This window comes from Gordionus sp. m RMFG-2023, chromosome 4 (assembly GCF_954871325.1).
Source record: "Gordionus sp. m RMFG-2023 chromosome 4, tfGorSpeb1-WG-v2, whole genome shotgun sequence".
Lineage (NCBI taxonomy): Eukaryota > Metazoa > Nematomorpha > Gordioida > Chordodea > Parachordodidae > Gordionus > Gordionus sp. m RMFG-2023.
Window position 1 is genome coordinate 24,883,559 of NC_088778.1, and position 17,591 is coordinate 24,901,149.

Consider the following 17,591-nt stretch of genomic DNA (forward strand, 5'->3'; position numbering starts at 1 on the left):
CATGAAACACTTTTTCGGGAAACTATATTTTGAGCCCCCTGAGATTATAAAGGGTGATACCCCTGAAAGAATGGGTTTTATAGCGAAACCTCTATAGTGAATACTTATTCAGAAAAACTATTCTACGAAGACGATATCACTAATCAAATATCGCTAATTTTGTATAGTGAATCGAGAATCAATAATCGGGAAATTTTATAGTTGGAAGTCATTATCGTGTAACCCCAATAGTGGAGTATTCATAATTTCGCAATAATGTTTTCGCGATAATGACTTTGTGCATATGTAATCGCAATAAAAATAATTGCTATAATAGGGTCGTGTATTGTTTTTGCTGTTAAAGTTTCGGGGAAATAATTTGCAAAATTGGTTAAGCGATATTACTTTTGATCTATTACTCTTATAAAACGACATTGGCGGGGAAAAAAATAATGGTGTTTATAAGATTTTTGGTGAACTGACCTGATAGGGATTTCATGGTACTATGATTTAATTTCAATTTTATAATGCGCTTATTATTTGTGCATCCTAATATTGGTTTTATATCATAATTAATTATACATTTATAATATTTTTGTTAATTCTACCAAAATTCGAAATCATGTATGTTTATTATTAAACATATAATTAGTTTATTCTAAAATTTTTTTATTTTTTCATAGAATCCAACCCTAATATTTACTAGAAAATTATAATTTAAATAAAATACAGTAGAATAAACGGGAGCTAGACGGTAAATCTTTGGTCAAAATCATCAAAGATCTTAAGAATGATAAATATGAATAATATATCAATTTTTAAATATCAAAAAGCTTTAATAATTCCAATAGTATCTTAATTAAAAGATATATATTATCAACTAAACTGCTATGGTGGACCAGACTCGAGGCCAAGATCATCATAAGAGTTTCTTCGCAAAAACGTTCCATTTTGGATATACCACTTAATATATATATTGTACTATATAGTAGATATTATAAGAAATTTATAAGTTTTTAATCTTATTAAATTTTTCAAAATATTCCTCTATTATACAAAATTAATTTTATTTTTTTTAATCAAATGATTGAATAACCTCAACAATAATATACCATAGGGAATTTATTTTATTTTTATACTTTCAAAATTATGTTATAATATTTTATTAATTTATTGATCTGTTTTCTCTGTTAAATGTAAACTTTGACGATTAAATATGATTAGGAAAAAATTAACATAAATTTTTTTAAATATTTTTTAAAAAAATAAAATAAATGTTTAGTATTTTATAAGATATAATTACTTTGATATGCAACAAAGTATTGATTTGTAAAACTAAGATCCGTCTGTGTTTTGGAATATTTTCTTGCTCTGTATATCTGATCCAGGCTTCAGTTTCAAATCTTAAGCTAATAACTAGAATACTTAATGCATGAAGTGTTTTAATTTTCGTTTTAATTAGATAAAAATCCTTGAAAATCATAAAATTAAAAATTCTGTCTATTTTATTGCATTATTACAAAATTAGGTAAGGCGATAGTTTAATACGTCCGGCATGTGTAGTAGGTTTTGCTTTAAAACACTAATTGAAGCTCTTATTAAATTAAAAAATCCTATGCCGGAGATGTATTCCCATTATGTGTAGAATACCCACCCTAAGAATTTCAGAGAATTTTGCAATAACTTTTGAAGAATTTTAATTTATATAATAAATATATTTGGAAAAATTATGAAAAGTTAATATTAAAGTATCTTACAATATTTGTCATAAAATTGTCTGAAATTTATAGGGTGGGTATTACACACATATTGGAATGCATTTCCGGAAAAGTCAGAAATTTTAAATTTAATAAAACGCGCTCAATTAATGATTTAAAATGAAAAAAATAAAACAATACCCATCAAAAATTATGCTTTATCCAAATTTATATATGAAAAAAAATGTAAAATATTTCATACCTCATTATTTTTCTAAAAACATTTTAATTCTTTTTTGTTCATTTTATAATTGTGACAACCAATCAGTCAATAAAAGGGAGAATATGAAGGAAATATAAAAATCAATTTTTGGACCATGGACAGGGCAGGGCTTATATTTTATTGATGAGGACCGATGGTAAATAGGTGGATGTGAACCCCCATGATAAAGTTAAAATTTAGCCAAATTTAACAATTTTTTCTGGTCATAAATATTTCCTTTTTTAAAACATAAATTTTAATACCTTTTCTAGAAAGTGTAGGAAACGGTTTCATTTTAAATCATATAGGGTCATTATAGAATTTCATGAACAATATCATTCTAGTTTTGTATAAACAAGCGGCTTAATATTGGATATATACAAGTTGAATTTCATTTGTAAAATAAAAAATAATTTTACAAGTGGTTGATTTAATATTTTCCGTATCCATAATTTCACATGAGAAGGGGGGGGGGGTTACACTATCAAGGAGGGCGGTTGGGGTTCCCTCATAAATTTTATTAGATCTTTAGGTTCATTTTTGAGTTTGGTTATGTTATATTTCAAAACTGCTTTTCTAAAAATTTTGAATTATAGTCTATTTTAAAAAATGATTAAATTTTACTTATTTTTCTTTCAAATTATTCTTGATAGTGATACATATTTATAGATGGAGGGGTGGGGGTATAGGGTAAGCTTTTTTATTAGCTTAAAATGATATTTACGAGAAGATGAACTTTCCGATGGGGAAGGAAATTTCGCACTCTTGGTTATGCCGCTGAATTTAATATTTTATCATATTTTTCAATAAAAAATTTTTTTTTAAAGAAAATAGCAACATTATTTCAAAACTATGATTGACATAAATAAATAAAGAAAAGTATAAAATACCATATTAAAAATAAATAATAATAAAATTTTTAACTTTAATTAAATTATTCTATCAAATTATACAATATATATTTTTTTTAAATTAACATGAATGTGAGAATTGTATAATGATATAGTTTTAATATAATTATTTTAATCCTAAAACACGACTAAGATAAAAATGGTCACCAATCTACTAAATATACACTAATATTAATTCCTGAAATTTTCTGAAAAAAAGTCAAATGATATTATATTTATAATTAAAACATAAAAATAGAATAAAAAAATATGCCAGAATTTAAATAAAAATGTATACCACAAAGATCAAAGATGTTTTTTTGTAATTTTAAAGATATATAAAAAGAACTCTTTTTTTTAATCTTAATTAATTAAATATAAAATAACATTTTAATTTTAGATGATTCTGTTTTATATATTCAACTTCAAATTTTTCTAGAACACATAAATCTGATAAAAGTCTATAGATAATTAAAACTATACTTTTTTTTTAACCGAAAAAAAATAATATAATATTTTTTTCATCTATGCCCCATCATTCATAGTTTATTTTTTTTTAACGCTACTCTATAAAACATATTTTTAACATTGAGATTCTTTTAAAAAGTAGCGTTAAAAAATTAAAATAGGGTGAGGCCTCCTTGCATCGTTTTATTATAGCGAAGGTCTCTTGCAAATATCATACGAAATTTTTAATAAAAATATGAAAAGAATCAAGTGGAAAGAGCATGTTTAAAAGAGAAAAAAAATTCCCTTTCTGAATAATAGTATAAATAAATGCTACATATTACCTCAAAATATCATTTCGAACGATGGGGTTTTATTTTTTTATGGGCAAAGTTAAAATGATACTTTATAGAGGTTTAAAATAATAATTCACAAGATTTAAGTGATATATGATACAAGTTTAATACATTTAGGTAAAATTCTATATAATAGTTTTCTGCCGGGTCAGGAGATTATTTCGAAAAATCTCTCGTTCCCAAAGTGTGCAGAAAATTTTATATACTAATTGATAATTAATGAGGTATTAAATATGATATGAAATTATTCGGTTATAACTATATTTTGTTTACAAAAATTATGATCGATTATATTCTTTTTGATTATTTTGGCGATAATGTATAATAATTTTTATAAAGCTTATTAAAGCAAACTATTATAATCATAGGGGTATCCAGGAGTGGGGGGGGGAGCACTATTAGGTAGGTTTTTTCCCATTAATTTTATTAGAAATCGTGAGGTCCACTTATTGCAGGCCTTTGGTTATATTAGATTTTTTGAAAAATAATTTATTTTTATTTTTTTAAATTTTAATTTATGATAGTTATTTTAAAATTCTATTAACTTTAATTAATTTTTCTTTCAAACTTCCTCTTCCTATATATTTATGGGGGAGAGGGGGCTGGGGAGTGTATAAAGGCTCTATTAGCTTAAAATGATATTCAGGCAAATTTGCGATGGGGGGAGATCCCTCCCTCATCATTGGTTGCACACCTGATTATTATACTAAATTCGGCAGAAAAATCAAATATTTCGTATACTTAAAACATTTAAAGATATAAACATTTAATTCTGAGTGAAAAATATTAATAAACAAAATAGATAGTAAATTTACCTTAAAACCTTTCCAATTTTAACGTTAAATTTCAGGCCCTGACTAGAAAACATATTTATATTAAGATCCCGGCTAATAACCATGACAGGGCAATGTGAAACTGGCCTTTTAGGGGTAAGTGATTTAAAAATTGAGTCATAATAGGTTCTCATTTATATTTGAAAAAAATAAACTTTCTGAAAGAAATATAATATAAAGGAGCACATTCGCAGCTAAGCGCGACACCCATGAACTCACTAATAGATTATTACGTTTAAGCCTGATGGAATTTATTAAATCATAAACGACATCATTTGATTATACATGCAAAACATCTGTCGGAGGGCATATTTTAGGTTGCCTCAAATAGGTAAAAAAAGTTACTATATAATGTGCTATATATAGTGGAAATCCATAAAAGTATAAGTCTAACACTCCTATCTTTCCGATGAGCCCGTTGAAAAGAGCGAATTATCCTATATTATATATATCAGAGATCTCTGCAATTTTTAAAAAAAAATCCATGCCTGGCAGTGCAAATGATATTTTTGCAGGTCTCTGATTTATAATACATTACTATTCCGATATATATAGTAGATCTGACTATTAAGTACTATTTCTTTTTTTTTAAAAGTGTCTTTATTAAATTAGATATATTGATATAATATGTATAATATAAAGATCAATTTAAATTATTATCATTATATATAAACATGTTATAAAAGTTTTACAATTTGTAGATATATATTTTGGGACAAAAATGGTAAATTATTATTAGGTATGGTATGTATATGTATTATATAAATTGTTCCAAAGTTGGAAAAAAAACTTTATCATTTATTGTTACACCATCTTCAAGTGATCCAAATAAAAAAAAATGATAACAATATAACTACATGATATACAAAGATGACGAAAAAAAATGGGAGAAACATATATTATATACCATTAAACGAAAAATTAGGGAGGAATTTTTAATTGTCCAAGTATTTTGATTTTTAAAATGTGAAATTTTATTTTTTCTTAAAAAAAAGAATGATTTAATAATTATAAAAAAAAACCTATCCAGTTGATTAGAAAAGAAAGAAATAAAGAAAAAAACCAACAAATTTTTGGATAATTACGGAAATGATCCAATACAATAAATGATAACGCATAATTGTAATTTAAAATTGTACTAAAAAAATCATTTTTATTTATTTTTTTTGATAAAATTTCGCTAAATGAAAAAAAAATATATATAAAAAAATTTGTCATAGTTTTAAATTAATTTTATTTCCAAATATATTTTAAATTTTAGCGGAAAGATGTTAAAATTTGGATCTTTTTATTTTTTAAAAATGAAACAAATTGGACCAGTTTAATTAATTTAATTAATATGGATAACGCATCCAAAAGGAGAATAGTGAATTTCATATAGTAGTAGTTTAAAATTATTGGCAAATATTTTTTTTAAATATAAAAAGGGAAGGGCATAAGATTTACTTGAAGGTAACTAGTAAAGAGGGAAGTTTAATTAGTTTAATAAATTATAAATTGTTAAAGGTCGTAATTCATTGCTAACTAATAACTTATGCAGTTAAGAAAAGGGGAAGGATTAGGTTGGCATAAAAAAAAATGGTGAAAATAAAATTCAATCATAAAACGTAAAATAATATATTTTTCAATATTTGTAAATAATAAAGTATATTAATTGATTTTTTTTTTCTATTGTCTTACAAAATTCGACATAAATTGAGTTATTTTTTTTTGTATAATATATTTTTTATTTTCTAATTAATTGGTCAAAAAAAATACATAATTTCGTATATTTTTATTTTAGAGGTATTGAAGGAGAGTAGTTTGAAAAAAAGGGTAGTTGTTATTATCGCTGTCGAGAATGGTGATCCTTTATTTCTTTGAACCTTAATCGGGATATATAGATTTTATTCAACATAGGGGTAAAATGGTTTTCAAAAGATGATTCAAAACAGGGGTAAAATGGTTTACGAAGATGAGTGAATATTCCAAAAAGTAATGTATTTGCTTTTTTTTTTAAAAAAAACCGAACCAAATATTTAGGTAGTATAATGCGGGGAAGCTGGGGGTGGGGGGTAAAAAAAAATGGGAGACAATATTGAATAAGAAAATATATAATGCAAAAATAAATCTTAACCGATTTTTTCAAAAAATATAAAATTTTTAAAATAAAAAATATAATAATTGTTTGATATATTAATTATGAATAGCGTTTTTGTAAATATTTCAAAATATTTTTTATTTTTCTTAACGCCAAAAAAGACAAAAAAATGAGCGAAAAGTTATAGTATGAAATATTTTATAATAAATGTTAAAAGTTGAAGGTATTTAAAAGAAGAAATGAGTATTTACAAGTAAACCAAATATGAAAGTTAACACCTTGTCCAACACCGGGAGATGGATATATTAAAATTGTTCGGAGTTGGGTGCCAATAGATTACAGGGAGAGTAGGTTTTAAAATCTAAAAGAATCTAGAAAACTTCAGAGATAGAAGCGAGATGAATGAGGGGATATTTAAGTAGATTAGTTGCTCTTTTCGAGTATGTAAAAAAAGGGGGGGGGGGTGCTGAACGCTAGGTATATAAATTATTTTCCTCCAAAAAAACAATGAGAAAGGTATAATTATCTCTTTATAAAAGAGAAACAAAATATTTTTTTCTTCTTTAAAGTATAAAGGTGAAAAAAAATTATATTATATTATGCCACAAATATATTAATTAATCAAATTCAATTCTTATAATTTTATAATGTAAAAAAAAATAGTATAATAATTCTGTAAAGCTTATTCAAAAAATAGTTTTTTTTAAATTATTTGACGTATTATTTGTCATTTATTTGAGGTAGAGCGGAAAAATTAATTATGTTCTTCGATAAATAATAAATATAGAGTCTTAGAGAAGTTTTGGTCATGTTAATCTTCATAATCAAAAAAAAAAATTATTGAAGTTTTTTGGCGCGTGGTTCTTGGTATGGCTCCAAGGTAAACAGAGCTATAGTTTTCTCCTTGATCTCGCTAATTACGGGCAAATAAACGAGGGAAGGGATGAGCGGAACGTGCGCGGAAATTGATTCCCGCCGAGAAATGTGATTTATGAGGAAGGTTTCGGCCGCCGAATAGGAATTATGGGTCAAGCGATCGGTCGTGTCACCCAAACTGTTTTTCACAAAAATAGAAGCGTTTTGGCTGTCAGAATTATTATAAGTTTTTAGGATGAATGGTTGCATAATGATTTTGTCCTTAATTGAGTCATTGGATAATGGGGAATTAGTATTATTCAAAGGTTCGATGAAAAGCGATTTTATGTCTATAGTATCTCTAGAAATTTGAGGAGATGAAAAAGATGAAGGCAGACGTTTAGTTTCTTTATTTATCGGGGAGACTTGATTATTGTCAGAATTAGATGCAAGTAAATCGCCAGGTGAAGTAGATTTTGTAACCCCAACGTTTGTAATGGATGCTGATGTGACTAGTGAATTCAGGGATAAGCTTGGTTTGGTGACTGACAATTTTGCCATGTCATGGTCTATATTGCTGGCGGATTTAGTTTGCTTGTAAGATAAACTTAAGGTAGTCGAAACTAATTTTGAAGAAATTTTGATATCGCCGTTATTAGGATGCATAGTAGATGAGTTGATAATTTTATTGCTCGAGTCATAATTGTTTGGATAGCCAGGATTTTTCAATAATGAAATAGGCATTTCAGTATAGTCGATAGAGGATTTATTGCTACGAGATAAATCGGATTTGACTGAGCCATTAAATTTCGTGCGCAAATTCCATCTTTTGCGGAATTTTTTTCTCCTTCTATATAGGCTTCCTAATTTGTCGAACATGGATCGTTTAACCCTGTTCCGGTAGTGATAATTATTTTGATAGTTTGTTCTAGCGTAAACTCTGTCCATGCCGTATTTTGTCATCGGATACCTTTGTTTAAAAATATCAGCGCGATTGCCTCTACATTTAATATTTGAGTCAGCATTATCGTTTGGTAATGCTGGCTGAGATTCAAGTGTTTCTGCTCTCGTTGTTGAAATATATTTTCTGTTTTGAGCCTTAATTTCCGATTTCTTAACAGAATCCGTGAGATCATTATACACCGAAATACCTTTATTTATTTTGTGTTGTCTATCTTGAGAGAGGTGCGATTTTTGGTGCCTCAATAAAGTCTCCGGGTAGTTGAAAGATCTACCACATTTTCTACAAGCGTGTTTAGGAATTGTAGGGTCGGATTGATATGAATTGCTTAATAATAAATGCTGGTGCGATTGAGCGCTATGACTACCATGGTATGCCGAATAATTATCTTGATTAATATAAAATTGGGATAATCTTTTGGCCATATCTTTGGTATTTGATGGATAATGATTGATTCTATTCGAGAAATTGTAGGGTGGAACATTTTGGTCCAAACAAGTAGAAGGAGCGTAGTAAGGAAAAGAGTTAATGCAGGAAGGATCTACATCTTCATCTGGATGTTCCAGATAAAGGTGTTTTAACAAAGATTTCGGGTCTTCGATTAACAGGCCGCAATAGGGACATGCAATCATCTTCGGTTCGAGCCCTATATTTTTGAAAGACGGTGAAGCAAACTTGTGAGACATAAGTATGGGCTGAGAAGAACATTGCGAAGGAGGAAATATATTGGAGCCATAAAAATTAGGGTAGTGGAATGATGGTTGTTGAGTATTGTTGATCACATGATTCATCCTACAGTTTTTGTCCTTAGGATAAAGTTGATGCCGGGGGGAAGTCTTTAGTAAGGACGAGGTAGTGGACATCGCGCAAGATTGGGATGAAGCTACCTCGGGCATCATCATATGGTTAGGGAAAAGGGTGGGATGATAAAAATATTGAAAATAAGGATGGTAATACTTCATATCATCGAAATTGTTGATTGCCTTAACCGTTTTATCGACCGATTCGTGATTAGGAGGAGATTGATAAATTGCCGATTCTTTGCTCTTAGCCCAGTTACTTTTGTATAAAACATCTATGGGCTCCTCTTTGATGCAATTATTGCAAGTATTATCGGTGTTAGAGCGATCGTGGTCAACGTGTTTAGTATTATAAAAACCCGAAGATTTTTTGTTTGATGAATGATTTGAAACCCACTGATTTAAACTCTTACCCATCTTGTAGTTTGATAGAGAGTTTGAACCGTGTGCGTAGGTTTGTTTTCTTAAAATCCGCTTAGCTTCTTCAACAGAAACCCCGTGCATTTTCACCATATGAGTCTTGAGAAAGTATTTATTGCAGAGTTCCTTCTGACAAATTTGACAAAAGCTGCTACCCCATTGATGGTAAAAATGATCTTTTGAATTATAATATCGATTATATATGTGTTTTGGGGGTTCAAACCCGCCACTAGAAATATTTTTATGATACGAGTGTATTGAATGGTTAGCAGATATCAATTTTATTTTAGATTTAGATTTCATGGTATTGCTGCAAGAAGTATCAAAATCATCATCATATTCCATCAAGCTATTAAACTCTAACGACTGATCGGATCCATTATCAAACTTCGAAATAGAGTGCCTGGTCACATTTTCTAATTTCTTTATCATTTCTGAACCTAGAGATTTGGCTTTTTCGCATGATTCAGTTTTGATAATACTACCCTCATCGTCTTCGTAACTGATTGTGATCGGCTTTTCGGTTACCATTAGTTTGTTGTTCGTGTGCGAGTTTTCGGTTCTCTGGCTGTCGGTGTGATTAAATACCGTTTTGATGTTCGATTCAACGGTTTTTAATGATTTTTGTAAACTTTCAACATTTTCTTCCCCAACTTTTTTGTGGTTTATAATAATGCTAGGATTTTTTATCCCAAAATCAATGGGCTGATCGTGAACGTTGAACAAATGGGACCTCAAAAAGTGCATGTTGTTAAAGCTTTTATCGCATTTCGTACAGGGATATTTAGAGCCAGAAACTATGATTTTGTTAGATGAGCACTTATCAGTATCGTCGGCTTTATCCGGATTGCTGCTTTGATAGTTCATTATAGCATTATGGGCTTCATCAGTTAGGGTAGGATTTGGAGAGGTAGATCCCAGAGAGGAATCATAGATTGGGTGTTGATGGGTAGTGGATGACTTTTCACATTTTGAGGGAAGGATAGTGTCGTCAGCCGATAAAGATATTTGAGATGATGAATCTGATTTGATAGATTTGTTGACATTATTGGATTCGTTAGAGAAAGGCTCGTTAGGAGTAACGATACCATGTATATTCTTTTTATGCTTTTTAAGGAAATACTTGTTGCAAAATTCTTTTCTGCAAAGGTCACAATAAGATTCCCCCGAAGAATTAGGCATTGTCAAGTCAGCCGATTGTTTTTCGAGATGAAAAGAGGAAGAAAAGGGAGGAGTGCTTTGAGACTTTGCGTGAGTTGTGAAGGTCTGAACGTTTAAACTGGTAGATTTAGAGGAACTAATATCGGGAGATTTTTGTACTTTGTCTATAACTGATTGGGTTACGTTTAAAGGATCATTTAAATTATCGCAACTACTCTTTATTACAACAGAATCATTTTTAGTGCAATTGCTATTATCGTTGTTTATGTGATCATCAATTGATGGCGATATATCCAAAACAACATTTTCATCCTTAAAATTGGGAAATGCATCATCGGTTATCTGAGGTGGGGTTTTAAAACCCTCAGGAGGCTTAGGCTCTATAACTATGTTGCTTTGCGTTGTCTCTAATAAATAGAGAATTTGAGACTTGTCGAATTCAGCTTCTGAATCCCTATTCTCACAATTGGTACCCACTTCTATTTTTTCAGAATTATATTCTATTTTTTCCGCAGCATTAGTAGTGGCTGGCTCATATGAAGAAGGGTCTAGTCCAAATTGGGGTGCGAATAGATTAAGGTTATTAGTATAAAAGTTGTTGAGGGATGCCATATCGAACACACCATGCTTGTTAGCCTTGTGCGTCTTGAGGAAGTACTTGTTGCAAAATTCTTTGTTACACAGCTCGCAAAAAGCATCATGGTTAAAAATACGAGACGGTGGGGGCGGGAGAGGGTGTTGGGAGGTTGGGGCCTGTTGCTGAAGCGAGTTAGCCAAGAAGGGTGGCATATCATACATCATGAAGGGATGAGGTAGAACGTTAGCTTGTGATGGGAGATGTGAACCAAGAGAAAACTCTTGGGAGCTGGTTGGCTCATCAAGTTTCGACGATGATTTATCTTTGGTTTCGGGCATGAAGTATTGGTAATAAGGGTTAGAGGAACCAGTCCCAAAAAAAGGCGGGAAGGCAAAGGGAGCTGCGGCGCCATAACCATATAAAGCAACGTTTGCTGAGTTAGCTGCCGATAGATAAGTATCAAAAGAAGCAAATGTAGCAGTATCCCAAAGGGAAGAAGTAACCGGGGTTGATTGACTGTTGGCGATGAATGACGGTTTCGATTTTAATTCAGGTCCCGGTTTGGTTTCTTTTAGGGTAAAATTAGTATTATGACTAACCATAATATTTGTGTTTGGACAATTCGTGATTTCTTTCTCACTTTGAGAGGACTTAGAGATAAGTTGCGAATCCATTTCTTCAGCGAGAGGCTCTTTGGATTTCATGTTAGTTTTTTTGAAATTCTTGGAATTGCCTTGACCATGGTGCAACCTTATTGGTGCAATTTGCTTTCGTTTTTTCGAACCCGCGCCATTAACAGTACCAATGCTGTAAAGAATCGATTGATTATTATCGAAATTTTTTTCTATCAAATGCTCGTTAAAATGATTAACGGTAGCCGGGGTGTGAGTTAATCTTTTATGCTTCTCTTCCATCATGTCCTTACAATTTTCCAAGCCCAACCCTACCTTCTCTTCCGAAATTTCCTCCTTCTCATCGATATCTTCGTATTCGAAGATCGTGCTTTTCTCTATGGATCCCACTCCAGAATCAGCTTTATATAAGTATTTAGCATTCATTAATTCACCAGCTAGACCAGGTGTAGAATGAGGGATGGGAAGTTGCTCGCAAACACTATGGCTATTTTTAATCGATCGTTTCATGTTGAGTGTTTTTATGTTGGGATACGGTTTATTAAACGGGCGGTGATAAGTAATGTTAGGTGGGATTGGCATATGAAAGTGATTAGGAATAATCGAGAATGATAAAGACATTTGATCAGTGTGTGTAGCATTGAGAAAATTGGGCTTATCTATATATATATAACATGATTATATAATTATTTAATATAATTAATGTATATCTAAGTTAACGATAACTTGAAATGAATGTAACATAGTTAGGCCAATATAAAAATATCACCATAGTTATACTTCTTGGTAATTTTTTTTAACATCATATAATATCATAACGCTCTTTAAGATCAACCCCTCACCATCTCTTAAAAGAATTATCTAAAATATTACAGGTATTGGGCTCCAAAATCAACTTGGGTTCCAAGTTTTTACCATGCAAATAGAAATTACAGAATAATTCATTATTAACAAATTCATATAATCATCATTGAAATTACCCCACTCCCCTCCCCGTCAAAAACTATAACTCTCTTATGGCCTTCCTCATTAATGTGTGGCCACTTGAGACTCCATCAACTACCATTCAAACACACAATATTAATTTTGCATATATATTATAATGTTTAAGTAATATAATTTTACTTTCAATGGAGCGATATCATGATTTATAATTGATCTATCCAAGCGTCATTTAGCGACTATACATCGATAATCGCCAAAGAAAAATGAATCGATCATTCGAATGTCAGCTTGTGTTTGAATATGGAGTGTTCCACCTATTTATAATAGAGTTATCGCGCGAACCCGTAGACAACAATGGAATGATTTTAACAAATATATCCAGGTAAATGGTGGAAATAAATATTTTTTTTAAAAAAAAATAAAATAAAATAATTAAAACAATTAATATAAATGCACAGATAATTTTTTTTTTTGATAAATTTGGATTTCTTCAACAAAAAAAAATCCAAGTAAAAAAAAAGAAGTTTTTAATTGATTTTTGAGGAAGGTGAATTATCGTTTTTAATTGAGTTAGTTTTTAAATGATTTTTTTGTTTTTTTTAAATTAAATGATTTTTTTGATTTATTCCCTAAATCCGACAATTTTTCTCGCCCATTCCTTTATCTTGGATATTTGTTTTTTGTTTAAATGTTCTTTTGGACGTGAGTAAAATTTAAAATTATCTATTCCCTTTTTTGTGGATTTAATTGTTTTGTTTTTGGAATTTAATTTTCTCTTTTTTTAAAGGTATAGTAAGTGCCGCCTTGCTGCCCTTCAATTCCAATTTCAGTCTTTAACCTAATTTTTTTTTTAAAATAATTAAAAATATATTAAAAAAATTAAAAATATATAAATTTATTGAATATTTAAAATTATAAAATAAAAATAAGAAATCAATCAATAATAATGAAAATAATAAACAATTTTACATTTTTTTTAAAATATATGTAAATAAATAAAAAAATGTTTGAAAATTCAATTTTTTTTTAAAAATTTCAACCATTCCCGAATTTCATTCAACTCACTGAAATTTAAACATGACCCGGCCCGATATATAACTCTCGAATAGAAATTCTATGTTTTATGATGTAAAAGAAATAAAATATTATAAAATAAAATGTAAAAATCCAAAAATTATGAAGGGAAAAAAGGCCATCTTGTTAATATCAACCGCAAAAAAAAAATTATTTTTTTACAATTTTAAAAAACATTAATAATATACTGGTTTCGTTTTTTAAAAATTTCATTTTATAAAATTATTTTTACAATTATATTCTAAAAATGTATATTATATAATTGTAATTTATTTTGTAAATGTATACAATTTTATTTGATGTACTTATTTTGATTTTATAATAGGAAATTAAGAGTTGTTACATATCAGATCATATATGTCGTATTGGGATATGGAATTCATGGGGATTCAAAATTTCTTAATTTTAAATCATTTTTTAAGAGCGATTTTTAAATTTGAACTATCGGATTTGATCGAAAATGTATTCCGGGATGAGGAGAGTACACACACTATGAATTTCAGACACCTTTGTGTATTTGTTTTTTTTTTATTTATATAAAAAATGAAAAATCTATATAAAAATTAATATAAAATAAGAGTATTTCAAAATTTCAGGGCAATTTTATCTGAAATTCATAATAAAGATACCTCTTAACATGCTGGAATATATTTCCTATCAAATCAGATTTTTCAAATTAAAAAAAATAGCCCTTAGTAAATGATATAAAAATGAGAGATACCGAATCCCTATGAACTGCATATCCCAAATACGATACTATAACAAGTTTGTCTAACTTAAGCACTGAATGGATCAACAATTTGCTATCATGGCTTGCTTAAAATATTTTGGTAACGGTAAAAATAATTCCGAAATGGTGAAAAATAAAGATTTCGCTCTAAATAGATTATATTAGAATTGAATGCGATTCATGAAATTATTATATTTATATAATTTTTATTCCATTATTAATTAGATTTAGATCCGTTGTTTATTACATTAACAACTCATCCTGCATTTTTTTTATTAATTATGTTAAAAAAATCTGTTAAAATTTTATGGCCCGGACAAGTCAACTTGTTCAGAATTTTTTATTTATAGGTATAATAGTTAAAAATTAAGGGCTACCCGAATAAACTTTATAAACATCTTGGGCCAATTATAACGGGTCGGGTTGATCTATAATATGGTAAATTTCCAAATATATTAACAATTTAAAAAGAAACCAACCAAATCTTATTTTGGAAGATAAATATTAAAAAAATATTTCTTTTAAGCTTAGCTAATTAATAATGAAATATAAAAAAAAGGATAAATTTAATCTGATACACAAAAATTGGAAAAAAAAATCATGTCAAAATTTAATGTTAATTAATAAGTATTATAAAATAAATTTAATGTTATATAATAATAATTTTTCTCTTATTCTGGTTTAAAGCATTTTGTTTGTTCGGCCTAAAAACAGTTTTTTAATCAAAATAAAAAGTAATTAATTAGTTTATGTAAATTGTAATTTAGTTATTTCATTTTTTTTTAAAATTAGATTTTATGTAGAGGTAATGCGGACTAAATGAAGGATCAAAATTTTAAAAACTCCATTTTATTCTTACATCATCATTCTTATTAGCGTCTAGCGATGATCAAATTTTAGTTTCTGACGGGACGCGTACAAATTTTTTTTTGAAATAGAAATTTTTTAAAAAAATTTATAATATATAATATAATAACTTTTATCATAAAATTCGAATAGAAATTCCTTTTTGAAAAATTAATCCTCGAGAGCCCAGGCCGCAGATTTTTCAATAGTTTAATAATTTAAATTATTTTGGGCTTCACTCGGTAGTTTGTGAGTTCTAGCGCTTTTTTTATTGACCCCCCCCCCCCCCCCACCAATCATCATAAATTATTTTATTTATCTACCAAAATACTTATTTTATTAAAGAATTTTTTTACCTCATTAGTTATTTGAGGAGCAAAAGGGTGTGGGATTTAACATTATTTTAAAATTTTTGTGACAGTTTGCAAATGGCAAAATTTTCAGTCTCGGTTCGGCGGGAATTACTGTCCATAAAAGATTAGCTGAAAAGAAACTGCTTAAGGGCCAAAAAGGCGGGCATAACCTTGGCATGTTAATTAAAAGTATGAATTTTACGAAGCCTGTCTAAATTACACAATAGCTATCGGCGAGGGTCCGGCTCGTGAAAAAATATTTAAATTTGGGTAGCAGGTATAATGTCAATCATTTTCTTTTTTGATTTCGTGAAATTAAATTAATTTTTTATATATCTTTTTTAGTTAATAATAAATTTAATTAAATTAATATTAAAAAAAAAACCTTTATATATAAAGTTTAAAAAAATTTTATCAATGTTTTTATCAAACTTATAAATTATTAATTATATACAAAAAAAATCATTAACATCAATTCTTTTTCCCATTTTATAAAATTATAAAACAGATATTTTTTTTTATAAATAAAAATTTTAATTTTTACGTTGAAAAAAGTAAAATATTTTTTTAATTTGATCTAGAGGTCAGTAATGCCTGGCCCGGGGTTAACTTTCTGGGAAAAATTTATTTGGACAGGGCAGGGGTAAAAAAAATAGAGGCCTGGCCAAAAAAAATGGGCAGGATTATTAATGAATTCTGATATTTGATAGAAGTAATAATCCATAATGTGTAATGTACCTCTCCCCAATATTATAAAAAGATGTTTATTTTGGTGTTCATCTACATATATTTCGGATTAGGTCTTGGATTTAAAAAAAACAGGATCGGGAAACCTTAGTAGAAAATTAGAAAAGGGACGGGCTGGGTAAAACTATAGCCGAGACGAGCAAAAGCTAAATTCCAAGGACCAGGCATAAAAATTTTGTAATTTGCGGATCTCTAATTTGAACATTGTTTATTTATATTTAGCATGTTGAAGCGGTTAAATGAATGATTTAATGATAATTGATAAGTTAGTTATTTTACAAAATAGTAAACCTTTCTTCCAAAGATAAATCTCCTTAACAAAAATCGATTATTACATATAAATAATGTCATTATGAAAAAGATTATTTTTTTTCCGCAAATATTATAAATATATGCATAATTACTTTGAGGATAATTATTTTAAGATTTGAATTAGATATGAAAAATTGTTTATCGAGATTTCAAGAAAATACTGATAACATGTCTTTCTTTCCTTTCTGAATCAGGAACTTTAATTTCCATCGCATAAAAATTATCTCTTTTTTTCCCCTTAAATTTATATATAATTATTTATAATATATAATTATTTATAATAAAATAATTATAAAATTAATACTATAGGGAGAAAAAAAAGCACCAAGCCACACATACATTCCATTATCCCATAAATTTAAAATACAAAATGAAATAAATTTACATTTAAAAAAAAAATTTTTACAGATGGTTTAGGGCTAAACTAAAAATCACTAAAATTATATTAAAATCTTATTTTTTTCCCCATTTTACATTTCCATAAAGTTTATTTATTTATTTTTTTTAAAAAAATTGAATTGTATTAAAGAAAAAATAACAGACAGTTGTTTTAGCCTTTTAAAAAAATAAAAAAAATTAGAATAAATTTTTGTCTACATTATGACATACGATCAAAAAAAAAATGTTCAATGGA

At 28.3% G+C, this 17,591-nt stretch overlaps 1 protein-coding gene across 4 annotated transcripts in view; it reads right to left on the reverse strand.

The window, feature by feature from the left end:
• Positions 1-5,080: 5,080 nt before the first annotated feature.
• The window catches only part of LOC135928180 (uncharacterized), a 48,771-nt gene continuing 36,260 nt past the window's right edge, over positions 5,081-17,591 (reverse strand). For all 4 annotated transcript variants that reach the window (XM_065464555.1, XM_065464554.1, XM_065464557.1 and 1 more), the window contains 2 exons: positions 13,076-13,733; positions 5,081-12,609 (listed from right to left, as the gene is read on the reverse strand). In XM_065464555.1, the coding sequence (XP_065320627.1) occupies positions 7,382-12,571 (5,190 nt within the window). In that variant the 5' untranslated portion in view covers positions 12,572-12,609; positions 13,076-13,733 and the 3' untranslated portion in view covers positions 5,081-7,381. The remainder of the gene's footprint in view (positions 12,610-13,075; positions 13,734-17,591) is intronic.